Genomic DNA, 21,804 nt, shown 5'->3' on the forward strand with positions numbered 1-21,804 from the left:
AACTGAATTAAATGAGAGAAGAGCTCATTAAAATAGTGTGCACGTGTGGGCGAGGTGGAAGAAGAGGTGAACAGTTCCTATCAATATATTCTTGTTTCTTACCTGCATAAATGAATCAGTATCCATCGACAAGTTTTAGTGTCCTAATGACTCAATAAAGATTTTTTAGATTTGTAGCTGTACAATGCACATGGGGATTTTTCCAACATAATAACTCAAAATATGGGGCCATATGGTAAAGGTGTTTAAAATTATGAAAGAATGGGACAGGGTAGATAGAAACAGACCGTTTCCAGTAGTTGAAGAGTATAGAATGAGGGGCAATAGATATAAAATTAAACGTGAGAGATTCAGAACAGGGAGCAGGAGAAACATCTTCACACAGAGAGTTGTGAGGCTGTGGAATTCACTTCCTGTATTAATGGTTGAGGCAGAAACGATGTCAACATTGAAGATTAGATTGTATAGGTGGATGAAGGAAAAGGGCGCGAAGGGATATAGGAACAGAGCAGGTAAACTTAATTAGGACTATTTGCTCGCATGGAGTGCAAACAGCGACATAGCCAAATGGCCTGTCTTGTGTTGTAACTTCTTTGTATTTCTGTATATGCATTGTCATCACTAAATACAGGCATTACTTTAAATGTCTTATTGTTCATCCGTCTGTCTTCTTACACCTCATAGCATTCTTTTCAAATACCTCCAACTAAAGTCAAAGCAACATTTCAGCTTTTAAAAAAAAGTTACAAGTCTTTGGCACAACACTTATCTGTTACACTTTAGGTTGCTAGTGATTTACACCCATTTCAGATCAATATCAGCCACACAGCATGTGTGTTTTTTTTACGCAGTGTCCATCTGTCACACATCTATATCACTTGATGTGCACGACACAAAGTCAAAATCTTTTGAAAAATGAACAATCACATCACTTCTACATTGGTTAGGCACTGATTTGACATACGTTGTAACACTACACTGCAACATCCGGTAAGCAGAGCAGAAAATCTAGATAGCCATGGTACCACTTGCTGTTGATAAGGTCTGTCAACATCTTATACAGTCTCTCAACAATTTCACAGAAATGTTATTTTATTTTATTTGTGTTTTATTTTTGATTTCTATTGCAACAATGAGCTGGGTAATGTAACTTTTTAAAAATGGAACAACATAACTGACTCATTAGCTACAAAATAAATGAACAGTGTCAGTCGTTCATTTTTTTAAACTTTCTCAATATAAGCTCTTAATTTCTCTCGACAGGGTCCAATGCATCCACAAATATTTGCATTCTATCTCGCATTGACATTTGCATTAAAATATAGCAAAATGTCCACTTCAAGAATCATTTTCTGATAGCTGACATTTCAACAGATGTGATTAGTTTTGCACTATGCAGATCAGTTCTTTTTTACTGTTTTTATAAACACATTTTAGCAACACTAAACAAAATATTTTATAGTTCACAGGGAATAGATATCCTTACAATTTCCTATTAATTTGATTAATCCTTTTTGTCAATAGGCAATGGGTTATATTCTTGTGCTGTTTTACTTCACAAGCCATGTGAAGATGTTAACCACTGTTATTGCCTCCAGCACCTCAAATTATTGGTGTATTATTTCATGCATGCACTGTCCTTTTATCAATTGCTTTTGAAGTAATGTTAATAGACTAGAAAATTGAGACATTTATGAAGTATAGGCAGTGTTTATGGAAAAAATCCATAAAATATGACAAAGGCAAGCCTTGATAAAAGCCGCTTTTTAATAGATTATGGCAAAGTGATCCTGCCAGAAGCTGACAACTGACTCCTCTGAGATCACTCATTTTTATGGGATTAATTTTGTCGTACTATAAATGAAGTTAAGCGTCCTAATTGATCTGTACACACAGTACAGTATTTCAGCACAAAACCTTATAACCCTCCTTATACTCTGTTCTGCTGATCCTTGGCTAATTATCTTCTACTGATAGCTGAGAAAGACATTTCTGCCGGCAAATTAAACTGATCGCATTCCTGTCTTAGTCAGAATTTTATTCTGCATAGAACTATTCTTGATGGAGCATACCAATCATCAGCTTTGGTGTCAATAAGAGTTTGTAATCTATTGCGTCAATTTTATTGACTATCAAAGGGGAACAAATATTTTTTAAAAAACAATGTGACTACAATATTTAACTGCAAAAGTTAATGAGCTATAAATTATAATACTCTACAATAATTATGACCAAGGCTTTAGGCAAAATGTTCTCCAGAGATTACTAAAATACGAAAATCATTATTCTATCATTTTCATTGCAAAATACAAAGATTGCCTCACATCTCAAAGACTGGATGATGTACAGTAGAAATTCTTTCACCTCGAGCTTCTGGGACTGAAACCCAGCCCACTCAAAGAGGATTAAGTCTCTCCCAGATGTATTTTTAAGAGTCCTAATTGGGCGTTTCGTAGTCTCATTCCAGCTTATAATGGAAATGACTCCACAGTGCAAAACTGTTCCCACATTTAGCAACAATTGATGCTTAAATAAAAATCTAGTACTCTATTTCACTTTTTTTTTTAAACAGAGCTTTATAGTTGATATCCTACTGTGACTCAAGGTACAACAGTGTGGGAGAAGGACAAGCAAAAGAGGCAGCATTCTTTAAAGTAGAAAATCAGCTCACTGGTGATTCTGACACCTAGATGGGCTTTATTAACAGAACTAAAAGGTTCCTGCCTCCAGGTACCTATAGCTGTCTGCAGCAGATTATAGTACCAAACAGAGGTGACAGTTATTAGAGCTCTGTCAATAAATGTCTCCATTGCCATAGCAGCATATAATTTTACATACTGAAAATATGATGTTTTGAATCAATTTTAATGACTCAAATCACTTAAAGGTTATTAACATGCTGTGACTAAAATGGTTATTTTGCATCAATGCTAGCAGTCTTGTTTTCAGCACAATACACATGACTACAACAACATGATTTTCTTTTGCAGTTCTTAACATAGTCAGCAGTACTTCTCACCTCCCTACAGGAACATCATTAGCTGCAGGCTACTATGGAAATTAGCTACCGGAGTTGAGAAGTTCTGTTAATAAAACACCTTGCTTCCTTATGCACCAAGTTTGCCAAAATCACATAATAGATACATTCTGGAGAGAAGGTACTTATTATGATCAAAAATGATGTGGCTCTTAAATAGTGTAATTTAGTACAGGAAGGATATTCCTTGCTTACCTAATGAGTCCTTAACCAACATCATTGCTTACCTTACCTTTTTATTTCAGATTTCCAGCATCTGCAGTATTTTCATTTTGTATCATTGCTTACCTTGACTGACTGACTGTAAGGTCCTATGTTAGCAGGGGCCCAGTGTGAAATACTCTGAACATGCATAACCTCCTTCTGCTGTTTGAATGTATCCTGCAAAGTTAACTCATTTTTGTGTACAAGGCAATCAATTTGAAGCGGTACTCCATCAGGTAATGGGACTTCGACACAAACCCTAGAAAAACACAAGGGGAATTTCACACTTGATGTATCATTTCAACTTTTGACAATTTCAACATATGCTATGTTACCCCTTACTATAGTCCATTTGGTTGAAGACATTTTTCTGGGATGATTCACCTTCCTTGTTAAGAGCTAACTTAATTTAGCACATGTGATGATTCAACCAAAGATCAAGAACTAATTGTTACTTCAAAATACACATCTTTTGAAGATCATCTGTGAATGTGTTTCTCCTTACATTTATAATGAATATATACTTATTTTAAAATTTTTTTTGCTGTACTGTTTTTTTCCCTTTATGCCCCTGTTAAGCATTTTGGGATGTTTTTCTATGTCAGACGCGCTATGCAACTTCACGTTGGCGTTGTGCTGTTTAAATAAACAAATAATTGCAACTAATTTGTTCATATTCATTAGAACAGAGGCTTTCAAACTTTTCTATGTAGAGAACAAACTCTCAGAGACTCCTACCTGAATTGCTGAAAGGCAGCATCAGCTAACCTAGGAAAAACGTGCTATCATTACGGAAAGCTTTTATTAGTCTACAGCAACAAAAATAAGTGCCAGTAAGTCAATGAATACAGAAAACCTATGACGACTAGATAAAGATCTGATCACCAATATAAAACCAAGCAGCACTGGATTACTAAGTGAGCTATCTAGAGCATGAAGCATGCAATTTTGACGTAGCAGTTATGAGTGAAACAATTTCAACATGTACAGCACAAAACTCATCATCTACAGCTAAATTATCTGTAGCTGTAAAGCTAAATGAAAATAAGATTATGAGAGCAAGGGAGGTTGCAGGTAGGGGAGATGGGAGAAAGTGAAACAAAGATGCTGTCACCTCAATTTACTTAACAGTTCGCATCCAATAGCATGAATTCAAGTGCAGTATAGCACCCGGGGGGAGGCAGCGCTCCTGGATTGGCATTAAAAAAGACTCATTTGTTGTAGCATTATAAAAAATTGTAGTCAAAAATTCCTTCTCTACCTCAATCCAGATTCTTGATCATAAAGGATTAAAGGGCAATATAGCAATGCCTAGAGTAGTTTATGGATATAATAACTGGAGGCCAAATGTTACTTGTCTGTTGCTGTACTCTGCAGAACCACAGGATTAATTCTAGTCTCTGCTGAGATATCTAGGTCAAATTATACTGCTAGGTAAAAATATAAACTATACATCAAGCTGCTCCTCTGGCAAAGGTCCAAGCAAAAACCTCACTCTTTCTGCATAAGGTTAGCTTTTATGGGCCAATCATAGACACCTCAGGTTTAACTTGACCAGTTGAACCCCTGCATTCAACAAAAGTAATATACAGTACAGGAAGTTTTCAGCATTATAAATTGGATTTGGAGAGTTACTATTCTAAACCTGAGTTAGGGGTTGGCCTATAGGATAATCAGAAGTAGAGGTTCACATAGATTAGTTGGAATTTATGGTGAGAGAGAGACCTTGCTTTTGAAAATATTGAAGCCTCCTTCTCCACCCAACATATCAACTTGGCTAATATACGTAATGCCACCACGAAAATGTATTTAAACACAATAATTGGGGAAGTTCAAAGCTAAACATATGAAGACATGCAGGATCAGGCTAACACTCTGCTGAGGAAATGAATCATGCTTCATGGTCTGTTTGGATTGCAGCAGTACAAGCATCCAAGAATGTAAGGTTGAGTATCTAACTTCTCCCTTTATTGTACTGATTGATATGCCTTGAAGCTTCAGAGTATTCAAGGTTACAGCAGCCCTTTATTAACTCCTTTGTACAAGGAATCAAATACTTGAGCTTAAAGAGATCACAAAACACCTCCTAACCATTCAATACCTTCCTTTCTAGATCCTTCAGAGGTAAAGCTGCCTTTTGTGACAAGAAGTGATACACTAACAAATCCTTTTTCACATTGAAATCCAGGGCACAGCTCTATACACTACTACCAAAGCCCATGATTCAAAGTTGGGGGAAAACTCACACTTTCCTGAAGAAAAAGAGCTTTCCTTCCAGAATATTACCTCCATAAAAGTTGGTCAGACATGTGCGGGCCTGTATAGATTCAGAAATTCTCACCTTCAGCCTCTGGTCTCTCTCTCCATCAAACCTTTCCTCAATTTTAATCATACTATTATGGTCAGTATTCTGCTGAACTTCCCATTCTTGCTTCCTTCAAGCTCCAAATATGTCAAACTAATGTTCTTTCTCTTCCTTACATCTTCATGGTGTTCAAATGAAGATTCAGTGCAGTCTCTCACTTTAACTAATTCTTTCTCAGGGCTTCAAAATTGAAATGTCTTACCTTCGTCAGTCCTTCTTCCCTCCTACAATCTTCAAGTATTTAAAGCCCAAAACTGGATGTCACCTAATCATATCTTTTTTTTTACTCTTTTCAATCTTGGTGATACCAGCTCTCCAGGTCTAAGACTCTGGTTTTTCAATAAACTAAAAAACCATTAACAAAGCTAAATTTTAAATTTAAATATAAATGAGCAAAGCCATAGCGGCATGTGCCTTGGATGAAGATCTCTTATATTGCTTCTTAGGGAGTATTTAAATCTTTAAAAAAATATTTTCGGAATCATTTCCATTCTGAAGGATTCCATTTTAGCCAACTAAAAAAAATCTATTGCCCCTGGACTCACTTTCAAAAGTTCTCAATATCTGGGCTTACACAAAAGATGGACTGAAACATTTTATTTTTGATCAAATAAAGGATGTAGAGATAATGAATGATCAAAGTTTAAGTCACATGGTTGATTTCAGTATATAACAGTACAGTTTCAGATGTCCTTTCAAGGCAGTAAGCATTAGAAGTGCAAAACAGTATCAGCCTCACAGAAGTGGCCTGCTTTTCATGTTTCCTATGGGCTGGGCTGCACTGAGGCACACTGGCTTGTTGCTGACCCTGAACAGCTTGTACAGCAAGAGTGGCTGCAATATTTACCACATCTCTGCAGAGAAGAGCTGGGGGCATATAGGGAGGGAGAGAGAGAGAGAGAGAAATTATAAACCATCACTAAAGGAGCAACTTGAATGTTTTGGGGTGGATATCAAACAAGAAGATAGAAATGTCACCAAAACCTATACATTTTTCAAAAGCTACAATATGCAAGACATCTGTTACTGATCCTTTGACAACAAGCCTTAACACAGATATGGTTAACTATCTTGGAAAGTCTGAAATGATAACTAATACAGGGCTCAGGTGGACACAGGAGAAATAATTCAATGGGCATTACCGGACTCCTTATAAACTTGGAAAATCAATTTAGGATTAAAACCAGATTTCTGCTGCTCGTGCTATGGAGACAGTAAGAATGCCATATAGTACAAAATATCCGATAATTATCATTAATTGAAATATTGTGCTCTTCTTTAGGACAGGATCAAGAATTACAACCTGCACTTTGATAATCCTGGTTTTTCTCTTTTGGTTAACATTGATCCTGTTTTTTTTGAAAGCTTGAAAAAATGTGCCATTACAAGTCAGAGTAAACTATTTTATTGCCTAATTTGTAGGGATTAACCCAGAAATCAGTATATATGAATGTATGATTGTCAGGTATAAGGGTAGTTTAGAAAGTTACATAGTTGTTTTTCTCTCTCTCACCCTGCCAAATATTTTGCAATGCAAGAATATTAATGTTTGTGAAACAGTAAAATTAGGCAGTCAAAATGGGCTTTTACACTGTATCTGATATATTACCTTGCAGGTGGGTTTAGGTTGAAGTAGGACTGATAGACTGAGTTTATGACACCAAAGTCACTCATGTTCTTCACGTACAGATGAAGCAGAATGATATCCGATAACGTGTACTCTTTCATTTCCAACTCCGCTACAACAAAAAACAATAATTATCTTTCAACCAAACAAGTGAAAGTTTTACATTAATATATTCTGAAGAAACTCTCACCATTACATTTATTTTCTCTTTTTGTTCTGATTTAGAAAGAGTGCTACTCAATTGCACAGTGATGTTAAACATTTATGTAGGAAAATGAACACTTCTATTGGAGAAAACCATTGCAAATGTGGAACATATTTATGGTGATGTACATCCTTATTTCATATAAACCATTATGCTGGAAAAGTCAATTTTGCAATCCTTGAAGAGCTAACAGCATTTTTATCCTAAATCCCAGGGTGTGATTAGAATTACCTTTATTCTACAGTACACAACAAAAGAGAGATGAGCTCCATCAGGATATATTATGCCTTGCTCAAAATGCTCCAATATATCCACCTTTGTCACGTACATCATTACTTTGGGAAAAATAGATTATATGCAACGTCTTTCTGCAGGTAACGGGCCAAGTTTTATCTAAGCACAATGGCACAGATGCATTTTTGCTGTGGTGCTGAGGACAGTGGCGTTTTCCAAATCGATGCCCATAACCCTGCTAGTCGCAATGCATTATTCTAACACGTTTTAGGTGGACATGTTCCCCAAGGTTTCTTTTGCTGACATAACAAATTATTCTAACTTTTGAGACTGACTGGAAGCACACCGCTGAAATACAAGAGAATTAAGGAAATACCTTGCAGCATGGAAAATGTCTGCTTTGTTGCATCATTAATGCTTTTCCTTTCCATGGGAAAAAATGCCCCACTAATCCACTGGTATCCTTTTTTTGTTTTCCCAGACCAATAATTTAACTTCTCTGAAAGAAAATAAATCACAAACTCATAAAATATGAAGCTAATACATGGAGGATGGTGAATTCTTCTGTCATTCACCATCTAAAATTATTTAGGGCTCTGGAAGACCTCATCTCACAGTTGAATAGCCTGTAACAGCTGTATCAAAGTCTATTTACATGCTCAACATTATACGCACACACAAACTGAAAACATAGAAAATAAATTTATGACTGTTGTACAAATAAGTTTATTGGAGCCATGCAGCAAGAAATTATTGCTGTGTGATATGTTTATATTGTGGCAAAAATGTTTTTATTCTAACAGGACATTTGAATTTGAAGGTCAGTGTTAACCTATTTATGTTAAACAGTTTAATGCTCGACTAAGTGGCAAGAATATGGCACGAGTACCTTAAGCACTTGCACCAAAATATTGCTCATCAGAAAATGTTCCCTTATTTGCCATTTTTCAGGCTGCACCATTTAAATGCAAACAGCAATGTAATCTGATCTGTATACAATATACCATGATTCACTGTAACTCAACATTTGGAAACAACTTTAAAAGTTAACATGCAATCTTGAAATCAACTAAAAATTGTTATTACAATACACTATTTTTAACTGATCACTTCTAATAATCAGTCTAGAAATGGGGAATTCATAAAATCTTTATAAAATATACAACTTTATGTTTTCTACATAATTCTTATAACATGCCCCTGAATGGAAGATTTAAACCACATCCAACCCCGGGTGCCAGAAACCCTCCAGTATGTGATTCAAGTGGCCGTTCTTCAAGCCTCATCCTGCCCTCGCCCAATACCCGCACATGCTCACCTTGCAGCAAGGATTGCTAGCAGGAATTCTGGCTGATATTTTCCCTCCTTTGCACACTGAGGCTAATAATTGGACATCCATTGCTATCCCTCTGAGATCAGCTAACTTGGCACCTGCCAGGAATCAAATGCAGGTCTTCCTGATCTGTATGGCTCAGTACCACATTACGCAGTGCCACCCACAGCACTCTTAAAAATATTTTTTTGTGCAGTTAGAGTCTATAATGCAATGGCAGCTTCATATCTCTAATTGTAATGCTATTCATTCATCAACAGTTGAATATCTGTGCATGTTTAAGCATTATGCTATACATCTTTGTTTCTGACACCCATTCCTAATCCTTCTGACAGGTCTCAAACACTAGCCACTCTAAATTTTAAAGAGAAGACCAAAGGTAACAGCAGATATATAATTTTGGCAATTAACGTATTCCCATAGTGATAATGTTTAAAAGTTAAAAATCTGGAGTCTGAATTTGAAATTTAACTGGGGCATATTCAATTGCCAGTCTCTGCAGACATTAGAGTTGTACTTATTCTGAAAAGATTTTTGACAGTCTCTACTGTTACTCAGTAGGTACACAGTCAACCATCTTTTCCACCCTTTCCCGAACAAACCCTACTGCCACTTTAATGATTTCAATTGTAAAATCCTTTCCTGTCAGCTGCACAAGGTCATTTCTAAAATTTATTTGTCAGGTTTCTCAAGCAGGACTTAGACAGACTAGTGAAATGGGCAGACACATGGCAGATGTAATTTAATGCAGATAAGTGTGAAGTGATGCACTTTGGGAGGAACAACATGGAGAGGCAGTATAATCTAAATGGTACTATTTTGAGGGGGCTGCAAGTGTTAAGGGACCTGGGGGTGCATATTCACAAATCTTTGAAGGTGACAGGGCAAGTTGATAAAGTGGTTAAGAAAGGGTATGGGATACCTGGTACAGGAAACTTTGTGCTATCCGGAGGTGAGCTATCCGGCAATCTGGAGCCACCGGCAAAAATCAGCAGCCGTTTTTTATTCCTTTTGTATGTTTTTTTTGCTTTGTTTGAACAGTCAAGCTGTGCAAGGTCTGTAGCTATAGCAACAGCTTCAGCTACAGAGCTTGCAGGCCACACCCGAGTGTTTGGAAGCTGTTGCTTAGCAACAGTGTTTGTTGTCAAATACGGAGATAAGAATCTCCGTATCTCTCAACATTAACTCTGGAGAGTACGGCAGTTTTGAGGCAACGGCAGCAGCTCGGTCCCGTGGGTGCCGGATAGCACAAAGTTTCCTGTAGTTGGTTAAGAAAACATATACAGGAAACTTAGGTTTAGCCGGAGGTTAACTGTCCGGAATGCTCGATCCACCGGCAAAAATCAGCAGCCGTTTCGTTAGGTTTTTTTTCTTCTCGTTGCTTTTTTTTCACCAGTCAGGCTATGCAAGGTCTCGCTGAAGCTGTTGCTAAGCTACAGAGACGCTTGCAAGGTACGGCCGACTGTTTAGAAGCTGTTGACAGGGTTTGTTGCCAGAAAGCTCCGTATGTTTCAACATTAGCGCTGGTTTGTCCGGCAGTTTTGATGGGACGGCAACAGCTCGGTCCCGTCAGTGCCGGATATCACAAAGTTTCCTGTAGTTTACTTGAAATAACAACAGAAAATGCTGGAAACACTCAGTAGGTCAGGCAGCATCAGTGGAGAGAGAAACAGAGTTAACGTTTCAGGTCTGTGACCCTTCGTCAGGACTGGAAAAAGTTAGAGATGTAACAGATTTTAAGCAGGTTCAGAGGCAGGGAAGGGGAGGAAGGAACAAAAGGGACGGTCTGTACTAGGATGGAAGGCAGGAGAGATTAAATGTTGCAAATGGGGATGGCAGAATAATCAACAGGTGCCGCCTGAAAAAATAGGGGCAGGGGTTATATAACGGAAATCCTGTCGGCGATTTATATTTCGTTTACTTGGCTTTGTAAATAGGGGTATTGAATACAAAAACAAGGAAGTCATGCTAAACTTCCTGTATTGGGGCCTCAACTATTCACTGTATTTATTAACAACTTAGATGATGGGATAGAGAGCCACATATCCAAGTTTGCCGATGACACAAAGATAGTGGATTTGTAAGCAGTGCAGATGGAAGCATAAAATTACAAAGAGATATTAATAGATTAAGTGAATGGACAAAACTGTGGCAAATGGATTTCAATGTAGGCAAGTGTGAGGTCATCCACTTTGAACCTAAAAAGGATAGATTAGAGTACTTTCTAAATGGTGAAAAGCTAGAAGCAGTAGAGGTCCAAAGAGACCATGTACATAGTACATAATCATTAAAATGTCATGAAAAAGGTACAAAAAAATAATCAAAAAGGCCAATGGAATGCTGGGCTTTATAGCTAGAGGACTAGAATACAAACGGTTAGACATCATGCTGCAGCTATACAAAGCCCTGGTTAGAACACACCTGTGTTCAGTCTGGGCACCACACCTTAGTAAGGATATGCTGGCCTTGGAGGGAGATCAGTGTAGAATGATACCTGGACTCAAGGGTTAAATTACGAGGAGAGATTGTATTTCCTGGAATTTAGAAAATGATGGGGTGATTGGATCGAAGTTTTTAAGATATTAAGGGGAATTGATAGGGTAGATAGAGAGCAACTATTTTCGCTGGTTGGGGAATCTAGGACTAGTGGACATGGCCTAAAAATTACAGCCAGGCCTTTCAGGAGTCAAGATAGGAAACACACCTACACAGAAAGGATGGTTGAAGTTTGGAACTCCCTTCTGCACATGGCAGTTGATACTGGGTCAATTATTAATTATAAATCTGAGATTGATAGATTTCTGTTAACCAAAGATATTAAGCGATGTGGGACAAAGGCGGGTATACGGAGTTAGGTCACAGGTCAGCCATGATCTCGTTGAATGGCGGAACAGGTTCCATGGGCTAAATGGCCTACTCCTCTTCCTATGTTTCTAAACCTTTACAAATCACTGGTTCGGCATCAGCTGGAGTATTGTATACAATTCTGGGCACCACACTTTAGGAAGGATGTCAAGACCTTGGAGGGGTTATAGAGGAGGTTTACCAGGATGATACATTTTGGTAGGAAGAATGAGGAGAGGCAATATAAACTAAATGGTACAATTTTAAAGAGGGTGCAGGAGCAGAGAGACCTGGGGGTGTATGTACATAAATCTTTGAAGGTGGCAGGCCAAGTTCAGAAGGCTGTTCAAAAGGTATTTGGAAATCTTTGGCTTTATTAATAAGAGGCAGAGAGTTCAAATGCAAGGAAGTTATGCTAAACCTTTATAAAACACTGTTCAAGATCATGAACGGTTTTGATAGAGTAAATAAGGAGAAATTGTTTCCAGTGGCAGAAGGGTCGGTAACTAGAGGACACAGATTTAAGGTGATTGGCAAAAGAACCAGAGGCGACATGAGGAATTTTTTTTACGCAGCAAGTTGTTGTGATCTGAAATGCACTGTCTGAAAGGGTGATGGAAGCAGATTCAATACTGTAGTAGCTTTCAAAAGGGAATTGAATAAATACTTGAAGGGAAAAAAATGCAGGGCTATGGGGAAAAAGCAGGGGAGTGGGACTAATTAGATAGCTAATTTCAAAAAGCCAGCACAGGCACGATGGGCCAAATGGCCTCCTTCTGTGCTGTAGATTCTATGCTTCTAAGTGAAGCCATACTACTGTATTATTAAAGTTTTAAATGCAATAACTTTTCATTTATGTGTTTTCTCACTGATTGTCTATTATTAATTAACATATACTGTTACGTTTTGGTCATAAACTCACCAGCTTCAGAGGAATTACTTGAGGTGAGATTCCAAGTGATCTGTGGTTTTGACATCTCGCTGCAATCCTCACTTTCTGTGCTATCCTCCTGATTACAGCAAGACGAACAGGACTCCATTTCAGCAAGTGCTATGCTAGAAGGTATCTGCTACAGAAAAAAAATCAGTTAAAAATTAATGTCCTCTTCACATCGAATACACAACTACATGGGGCTCGATTATAGCAAAGCTACGGTATGCCTGTCCGGGAGTGGCAGCAGGCAGGCACAACCGATTTTAACGGCAGGGCATCATTAACATGCTGCTTGCCACCTTCCCGATCAAAAGGGCTGGAAAGTCTGCGGGAAGCGGCTGTCGAACCGTTAAAATCAAGCAGCAGGAGGCTGTCATCGGGGGTCTGTGGCAACCGTCCAGAAGTGTTCCAGGAGGGAGGAGGCCCAGTGTTTCCTTGTGGGGCACTCCTTCTCCTCCTGCCCCACAGGATACTAAAAAAAGACCGACTTCCTGCCTGGTTTCCACCTGGCATGGCGAGTTAAAATTGACCCTATGGTTTCAGAGTCATTCTGATTAAATGAGCAGGCAGAATAACAGCAGATGCAGTTTAGCATAACAAAATCTGAGGTAGTATGCTTTGGATGTAAGAATAACAGATAAGAAAAGAGTCTGCAACAAATACAAAAGCAAAATACTGCGGATGCTGGAAATCGGAAATAAAAACAGAAAATGCTGGAAATACTCAGCAGGTCAGGCAGCATCTGTAGAGAGAGAAACAGAGTTAATGATTCAGGTCGATGACCCTTCGTCAGAACTGGAAAAAATTAGAGATGCAACAGATTTTTAAGCAAGTGTAGGGGCAGGGAGAGGGGGGAGGGGAGGAAAGAACCAAAGGGAAGGTCTGTGATAGGGTGGAAGGCAGGAGAGATTAAAAGACAAAAGGGATGATGGTGCAAGGCAAAAGGAGATGGTAATGGAACAAGTTAAGAAACAAAAGATGACTCTAGATGAGGTGTAAATGGCAATGTCAGAATCATCAACAGTTGCCATATGAGAGAAAAAAAATAGGGGTCGAGATTATAGTCTGAAATTGTTGAACTCGATGTTGAGTCCAGAAGGGTCGTAAAGTGCCTAATCGAAAGATGAGGTGCTGTTCCTCGAACTTACGTTGAGCTTTGTTGGATCAGTGCAAGAGGCCGAGGACAGAGAGGTCAGAGTGGGAGTGGAGCAGAGAATTAAAGTGACAGGCGACTGGAAGCTCGGGGTCAAGCTTACGGACTGAACGGAAGTGTTCCACAAAGCAGTCACCCAATCTGCGTTTGGTCTCCCCAATGTAGAGGAGGCCTCATCATGAGCAGCGACTACAGTATACTAAATTGCAAGAAGTACAAGTAAATCGCTGTTTCATCTGGAAGGAGTGTTTGGGGCCCTGGACAGTGGGAAGGGAGGAAGTAAAAGGGTAGGTGTTGCATCTCCTGCGCTTACACAGGAAGGTGCCGTGGGAAGGGTAAGGGGTGTTGGGGGTGATAGAGGAGTAGACCAGGGTGTCGCAGAGGGAGCGGTCCCTTCGGAATGCTGAAAGGGGAGGGGTTTGGTGGTGGTGGTGGGATCATGCTGGAGGTGGCGGAAATGGCGGTGGATGATCCATTGAATGTGGGGGCTGGTGGGGTGAAAGATGAGGACAAACGGAACCCTATCATGGTTCTAGGAGGGAGGGGAAGGGGGGAAAGCAGAAGAGCGGGAAATAGTGCGGGTCGAGGGCCGTGTCAACCACGGTAGAAGGGAATCCTTGGTTGAGGAAAAAGGAAGACATATCAGAAGCACTAGTATGGAAGGTGGCATCATCAGAGCAAATGCGACGGAAACTGGGAGAATGGAATAGAGTCCTTACTGGAAGCAGGGTGGGAGGAAGTGTAGTCCAGCTGGTTGTGGGAGTCAGTGGGCTTATAGTGAATACAATAGAAAAATACTGCAGATGCTGGAAATCTGAAATAACAACAGAAAATGCTGGAAACACTCAGCAGGTCAGGCAGCATCGAGGAAAGAGAAACATCTCTCTTCCCTAACCTTATCCAGTTCTGACGAAGGGTTCAACCCGAAACGTTGACTCTGTTTCTCTCTCCTCGATCCTGCCTGACCTGCTGAGTGTTTCCAGCTTATAGTGAATGTTTGTCAATAGCCTATACCCAGAAATGGAGACAGAGAAGTCAAGGAAGGGAAGGGAAGTGTCGGAGATGGACCATGTGAAGGTGTGGGAAGGGTGGAAATTGGAAGCAGCGAATGAAATTTTCTAGTTCAGGGCGAGAGCAGGAAACAGCACCAATACAGTCATCAATGTACCAGAAAAAGAGGGGACCTGAGTAGGACTGGAACAAAAAATGTTCCACATATCTCACGAAAAGGAAGGCACAACTAGGCCCTATGCAGGTTCCCATAGCAACACCTTTTATTTGGAGGAAGTGAGTGGAGTCAAAGGAGAAGTTGTTCAATGTGAGAACAAGTTCAGCCAGGCGGAGGAGGGTGGTGGATGGGGACTGGTTGGCTCTCTGTTCAATGAAGAAGCGGAGCGCCCTCAGGCCATCCTGGTGGGGGATGGAGGTGAAGAGGGATTGTACGTCCATAGTGAAAAAGAGGCGGTTGGAGACGAAAATGGGAGAGCACTAATAATCCAAACAAATTAAGAGCTCAGGTACATAAATCGTTAAAGGTTATCTCCCAAGTGGAAAAAAATTACTGCTTAATTGAAAGTTTTAGGTGTACCATTTTTACGGGTTTAGCTATGGGAGAATCATGACTTTCAGTACTACTGTAGTTAAAAGAGCAATGGTTGGCCTCATTTGAACGAATGTATTCAGTTTTGAATGTTCCAACACTATACTGGCCTTAGAGAAAGTCCATTGAAGATACCTGGGAAAGAATTTTGCTATGATGAGAAACTCGGTAAATTTTGATTATATTCCCTGTAGATGAAGCATCTTATGGACATTTAAAATAGCCTCTGTGCACACTTACCATTGCAATTAACCCACCTAGGATTCTGACCTAAAAGTTATGGTTCTTCCATAATTGAATCCTTGGGGAACTTAAGCAGTTCACCTAAAATAGTGTTTGGATACCCTTCAAATTAGCAACAATGTCTCAAAGATGGGATTGAGCATCTTAATATACTATATGCAGAAAATTCCCTTCAGCAATATGGGCCTCTTAACTTTCAGTCCTAGGACACACCCCAGGAGAGGGGGCCTCAGCAAAATGTCATAAACTATCGGATCAGGAAACTTCCTCTTTCTAGCTTGCAACTTCAAAATGCTAATTTTGGGGCTTTTCCCAGCCTAAAGAAATATTAAGAATGTCTCAATCCAGTTCCAAGAATATTTTCTGCTTTCTAAGGAAATCATTGCTAGGAGATAACTAATCTGTAACCTCATGTATCAAGAAAGCTGGAGAGCCCGGTCAAATACTACAACAGAGGTATAAAGTTCAGATTGACAGTGGCACAGAGTGAGGATATAATCGTTTTGTCTAAGTCCAAGCCATCTCTAGCTAGCCACCTAAATGGTGAAACCCTTACAGATCAATCCACTTAATAACATGAACTATTCTGTTATTTTCAACACAGAAACAAAAAAGCCGGTTTCATAATATGATCAAAACATCATCCACAGGGGTATTAGTTCTAGAATCTGGTGAGGAACTTGGAGAGGTTTGGAAAGGTAAGCTAGACGGACCAACATTCTTCTACTGCCCTAAACATTATGTTAGTTCGAGGCTAAGCTTATGAGCTCTCTTCCCATGTTAGCCTTGCCCGTGATATAGCTGCTGTCAAAAGCTCAAGAGCTGGAACAATCAATAGCGGTGACAAATGACAACCCTGTCTGACATTTTCTCCAGTTAAAGAGAGAGGTGGTATCTGGTGCAAGAAGCCGTGGGAGCCAACTAAACCACCTGCAAAAACCGAATCCAATGCTCCACCTCTCCAATGCAAATAGCATACATCTTCATTCTTCTCGATCAAGCACCTTATTCGCGTTCAAGGAAACAGGTAGTGACAGCCTCTTCAATAAGTGGGTCCTGCAAATTAGCTGAAATGAATTACTTGCATTATCTAAGAGCAGACCCTTAATAAAGCCAACCCGCTCCTGAGGAGTCAATTGAGACAAATCTCCCTCCAATATTGTAGCTACTGCCTGACTTTTTAAGTTTATATTCAATATTTAATAATGAGATGAGTCGAGAGCTGCCAAACTTCAGCAGATATTTGTCTCTTTCCAACAGGTTTGAAATTTGGGCCATGTTTGTTAGAGTACAGGCTCAGCAGTCGCCATCACCCTATGCCAAATATTAAAAATGGGATTTAGCAGATCTGCAAATTTCTTGGCAAATTTAATGGTGAAGCCATCATTCAATGATGCCCTGCCCATTTAAATGGAGTAACCATACTAGACTGATGCAGGGCATGGGAATTGCACTGCAGCACATCCACTGTGCAGCTTCGAACAATATGTTCATTACAGGTATATTTAATATCTTTTACAAACTGTTCTCAGGCTTCCACTGCTCCCCATCCAAAGATCTTGCTGAGGATCCAGTGCTTCACTATTCAAATGAGATACAGCTGAATAATCTACTAAAGATGTCTAACACTATGGAAAGTAGTTAGCTATTACTTTAGTCAAACACTTTATAGCAATGTCATATTATAAGTAGAACTGAACACCAATCCAAACTTGCAAATTGATGTGGGTATTTTTGGATTAACAGCAGAATTTTGTCTACTTTGAATTATTTCTAGTTACTGATTCTCCAGCAGATAATTTGTTCAATGGCAAAAAAATTAAAGAGAAACAGATCAACGGAGTGTCACATGCTCTGCTGTTATGCATAAGGCTGTGCACAGCAATTGCAATTGGGATGAGGGTTGTTATAAGAGAGATTTGTGTGGGCTAGCTCTTAGAGGGAATGCTGTATAGTTGGAAGTGCCGCCTCTGGATGAGATGTTAAACTGAGATCCCGTTTGCAGTGGACGTAAAAAATCTCACTTTTTTTTAATGTTCATTCACAGGATGTGGGCATCACTGGCAAGACCATCATTTATTGCCCATCCCCAATTGCCCTTAACTGAATGGCTTGCTAGGCCATTTCAGAGGGCGGTTAAGAGTCAACCACATTGCTGTGGGTCTGGACTCACATATAGGCCAGACTGGGTAAGTGTGGTGTATGTAACTTGTACCACCTTAAGAGAACTACCTTAAGAAGATGGACTACTTTCTCTTGCTACTGTATATTGTAGTACCGGTGGTGACCACACCGGTATATAAGCTCTGTGTAGTAATTTGTAAAGCAGTTCAGCCCTGACCTTCAAGTAGTAAAGACCTGTTTAAGTTTTTCCTGTTGTCTGTGTCCAGTTATTTAAAATAAGTATATCTGGAACACACAGACTCAACAGTGGCGACGAGTCGATCTTACCCAGCGGCAATTGCATCCAAGGCAGCTTCGTCCCCAGAATGGGCGTCGAGAAGAGGCATCCGCCCTCATCATCCTGCTGAGCACCGCATTCGCACGGGAGGCATCGAGAACCCGGGTTGGAATTGCTGACCACGAAGTCCACCATCAGCGACAGGCAGTGATCATCTTTCTTCCACGGCGGTGGGTAAGCCGATCTAGCGACACGGGCAGAAAGTCGGCCGCGTTGTCAGTGGAGAAGGGGGGCGAGACCGGAGGAAAAAGGGCGGAGAGCTCGACCGCAGCCGGTGTAAAGGGCCGGGCTGCAATCGGAATAGACGCGCAGCAAGAAAGGAAGCGCTAATACCCACGAGGACAGCAGGGAGTAAAAGCAGCTGCGTCGGGGGGAAATTATGGACCGCTGGGAGGCGAGAACGGCAACAGCGCGGTAATCGCCATTGTAGCCAGCGGGGGAAGAAGCCAAGCGCGGGAAGCCGCCATTTTAGTCGGCGCAGGAAGAAGACAAGCGCGGGAAAAGCCGCCAAGCACGGGAAGCCGCCATTTTGGAAAAAAATAAAATACTTAAAGAAACTTACAAGGATGCCTACAAACGGTAACATCACTGCTTTTGATAGCGATGTCGAAGATTGGGCCACTTATGTGGAGCATATTGAAGTTTATTGTACAGCAAATGAGATACCGGCTGAAAAGAAAGCACTAACCCTATTAAACTCGATGGGTGCGAAGACGTACGGGTTATTAAGGCACCTTGTAACACCAGATAAACTGGCGGATAAGACTTTCGCGAATATTGTTACTATCCTGCAAGAGCATTTAAACCCCACGCCGCTGCTGATAGCGGAACGATTTAAATTTTACAGAAGAACGCAGCTGAAAGAGGAAAGCAACGCTGAATTCTTAATTGAACTGCGCAAGCTATCAAAGTACTGTCAGTTTGGTACAGGACTAGCAGATGCTCTGAGAGATAAGTTCGTGTGTGGACTATTAAAAGAAGGAACTCAGAAGCGACTGCTAGAGGAAAAAGACCTTACGCTAGATAAAGCTGTCACCATTGCAGCATCGCACGAGGCGGCAGCACGAGGCACCGCGGAAATGCAGCTAAGGCCATCGGAACTCAGCACCAATCAAATGGCATTGGGTGCAGTAAAGTGCTATCGTTGCAGAAGGACAACGCACGATCAGAACCAGTGCTGGTTCAAAGATCAAGAATGCAGAAAATGTGGCAGACTCGGTCACATAGCGAAAGTATGCCGGTCAGGAAAGAAGACCAGCAACAAAAAGTCACCACAGAAGAAGTACAAAAAAGTACACAAGGTGACAGAGAACAGTTCGGATGAACAGAAGACGGATTCAGACTCCAGCAGTAAGGAACTGGGTTGTCTAAGAATACATAATGTGGGTAACACAGCAGACCACCAAACTATTTGGGTTACACTCCAGATAGCAGGAGTCCAAGTGAAGATGGAATTGGACACGGGATCGGCATTGACGGTCATGAATAAGCAAGATTACAAAAGGTTATTCTCACACATTCCCCTAAGGGATACGGAGATTGTATTGAAAACATACACGGGGCAAAGAGTGTACCCCATCGGAAAGATAAAAGTAAAGGTGGTCCACAAGGGTAAAGAAAGCAAAGGAATGGACTTGTATGTGTTACCTGAGGGAGGTCCACCACTACTGGGACGGGAATGGATCAGGTGAATAAATATGGACTGGCATTCCTTAAAAGCACTAACTGTAGATTCCAGTAAAAAGGACGATGTCAAACCTAAATGACTATCCAGAATATTGGACGATGCTAAGGAGGTGTTCCAACAGGGACTGGGAACACTGAAAGGAATTATGGCAAACATCAAGGTTGAAGAACATGCAAACCCGAAATTTTTCAAAGCCAGACCGGTACCTTATGCGATACGACCTGCTGTGGAAGTTGAGCTGGAAGGGCTAGAACGTTCAGGAGTACTGTCAAAGGTGGGCTGGAGCGAATGGGCCACGCCCATTGTTCCCGTCATGAAGCATTCATTGAGCAACAAGCCGGGGGAACCGGGGAAGGTTCGCATCTGTGGCGATTTCAAGATCACTGTTAATCCGGTTCTTCACACGGTGCAATATCCGCTTCCGCGGATTGAGGATATCTTCGCTTCATTGTCTGGCGGGAAACACTTCACCAAGATAGACCTGGCGCAGGCGTACTTACAGATGGAAGTTGATGAAGCATCACGCCAGTATCTCACGATCAACACGCATAAGGGCTTATATCGGTATAATAGACTGGTTTTTGGAGTGGCATCGGCTCCAGCGATTTGGCAAAGGGCCATGGAGCAGCTTTACAGGGAATTCCTGGCACACAATGCTATCTGGACGACATTCTTATTACAGGAGATGATGATGAGGAACACCTTGCTAATTTGGAACAGGTGCTCACCAGATTGAAAGAGTATGGACTTCGAGTTAATCGCCAGAAATATGAGTTCTTTCAGAAGCGAATCTCGTACTGTGGTCACGTCATTGACCAGGAGGGGCTTCACAAGTCACCTGACAAGATCAAAGCTGTTGTGAAGGCTCCCGCTCCGGAAAATGTGTCCCAGTTGAGGTCGTTCCTAGGGTTGATTAACTATTACCATAAGTTTCTGCCAAATTTATCCACGGTGCTACACCCGCTGAACGCTCTTTTACAAAAGGGAGTGCCATGGAAGTGGAGCGAGGACTGTAAGCGGGCTTTTCACAAAAGCAAGGCATTGATCACCTCTAAGGAAGTGTTGGCTCACTTTAACCCAACGCTGCCTATTCGTTTAGCTTGTGATGCTTCTCCATATGGTATTGGGGCAGTGCTATCACATAAGTTGCCAAATGGCTTGGAAAGACCAGTCGTGTTCGCATCCAGATCATTGACCTCCGCTGAGCGCAACTATGCTCAGATAGATAGGGAGGCTCTCAGCCTCGTGTGGGGAGTAAAAAAATTTAATCATTACCTGCAAGGCCAAAAGTTTACGCTGCTGACAGGCCACCAGCCGTTGGTTTCCATTTTTAACCCTAAGAAGGGTGTTTCGGTGATGACAGCGCAGAGGCTCCAGAGATGGTCCCTTTTCCTAGGGGCACATCAATATGAGATCGAATTCAAAGGTACAAAGCAACATGGTAATGCTGATGGGCTGTTGCGCCTGCCACTACCTACAGCGGAAGAGGCACCGACAGTTGACCCTGTTGAGTTATTTCACTCGACCATCATCGAATGTTTACCAGTCACCAATGCGAGTATTGAGAGAGAGACCAGGAACGACCCGACACTGTCTCGGGTCTACGAATTGACAGTGAAGGGATGGCCAGCACATGGCGAACCACTGTTACCGGCATTCTCAGCCAGACGGGAACAGCTGTCCGTTTGTCAAGGAACATTGATGTATGGAACAAGGGTGATTATTCCTCCTAAATTAAGGGAGAGAGTTCTAAAGGAACTGCATGAAGGTCATCTGGGGGGAGTCAAGATGAAAAGCCTTGCTAGGGCTTATGTGTGGTGGCCAGGTATCGACAAACAAATAGAGGATCTGACTAAAAGCTGCTCAGGGTGCCAAAA

At 41.0% G+C, this 21,804-nt stretch overlaps 1 protein-coding gene across 4 annotated transcripts in view; it reads right to left on the bottom strand.

Annotated features, from left to right (window-relative positions):
- Nucleotides 1-21,804, bottom strand: part of dph6 (diphthamine biosynthesis 6) — a 307,645-nt gene that overhangs the window by 147,234 nt on the left and 138,607 nt on the right. For 3 of the 4 annotated variants that reach the window (XR_015080288.1, XM_086003446.1, XM_086003445.1), the window contains exons 9-12: nucleotides 12,772-12,919; nucleotides 8,049-8,171; nucleotides 7,216-7,345; nucleotides 3,326-3,500 (exon numbers count right to left, since the gene is read on the bottom strand). Coding sequence is in view for 3 of the 4 variants with exons in the window: in XM_086003446.1 (XP_085859572.1) it covers nucleotides 3,326-3,500; nucleotides 7,216-7,345; nucleotides 8,049-8,171; nucleotides 12,772-12,919 (576 nt within the window). In the remaining variant the exon portion in view is untranslated. The remainder of the gene's footprint in view (nucleotides 1-3,325; nucleotides 3,501-7,215; nucleotides 7,346-8,048; nucleotides 8,172-12,771; nucleotides 12,920-21,804) is intronic. The other variant, XM_086003444.1, reaches the window with a different exon arrangement.

Source organism: Somniosus microcephalus, chromosome 12, assembly GCF_052327205.1.
Source record: "Somniosus microcephalus isolate GS21.2 chromosome 12, FLI_Smic_1.0, whole genome shotgun sequence".
Taxonomy (NCBI): Eukaryota; Metazoa; Chordata; class Chondrichthyes; order Squaliformes; family Somniosidae; genus Somniosus; species Somniosus microcephalus.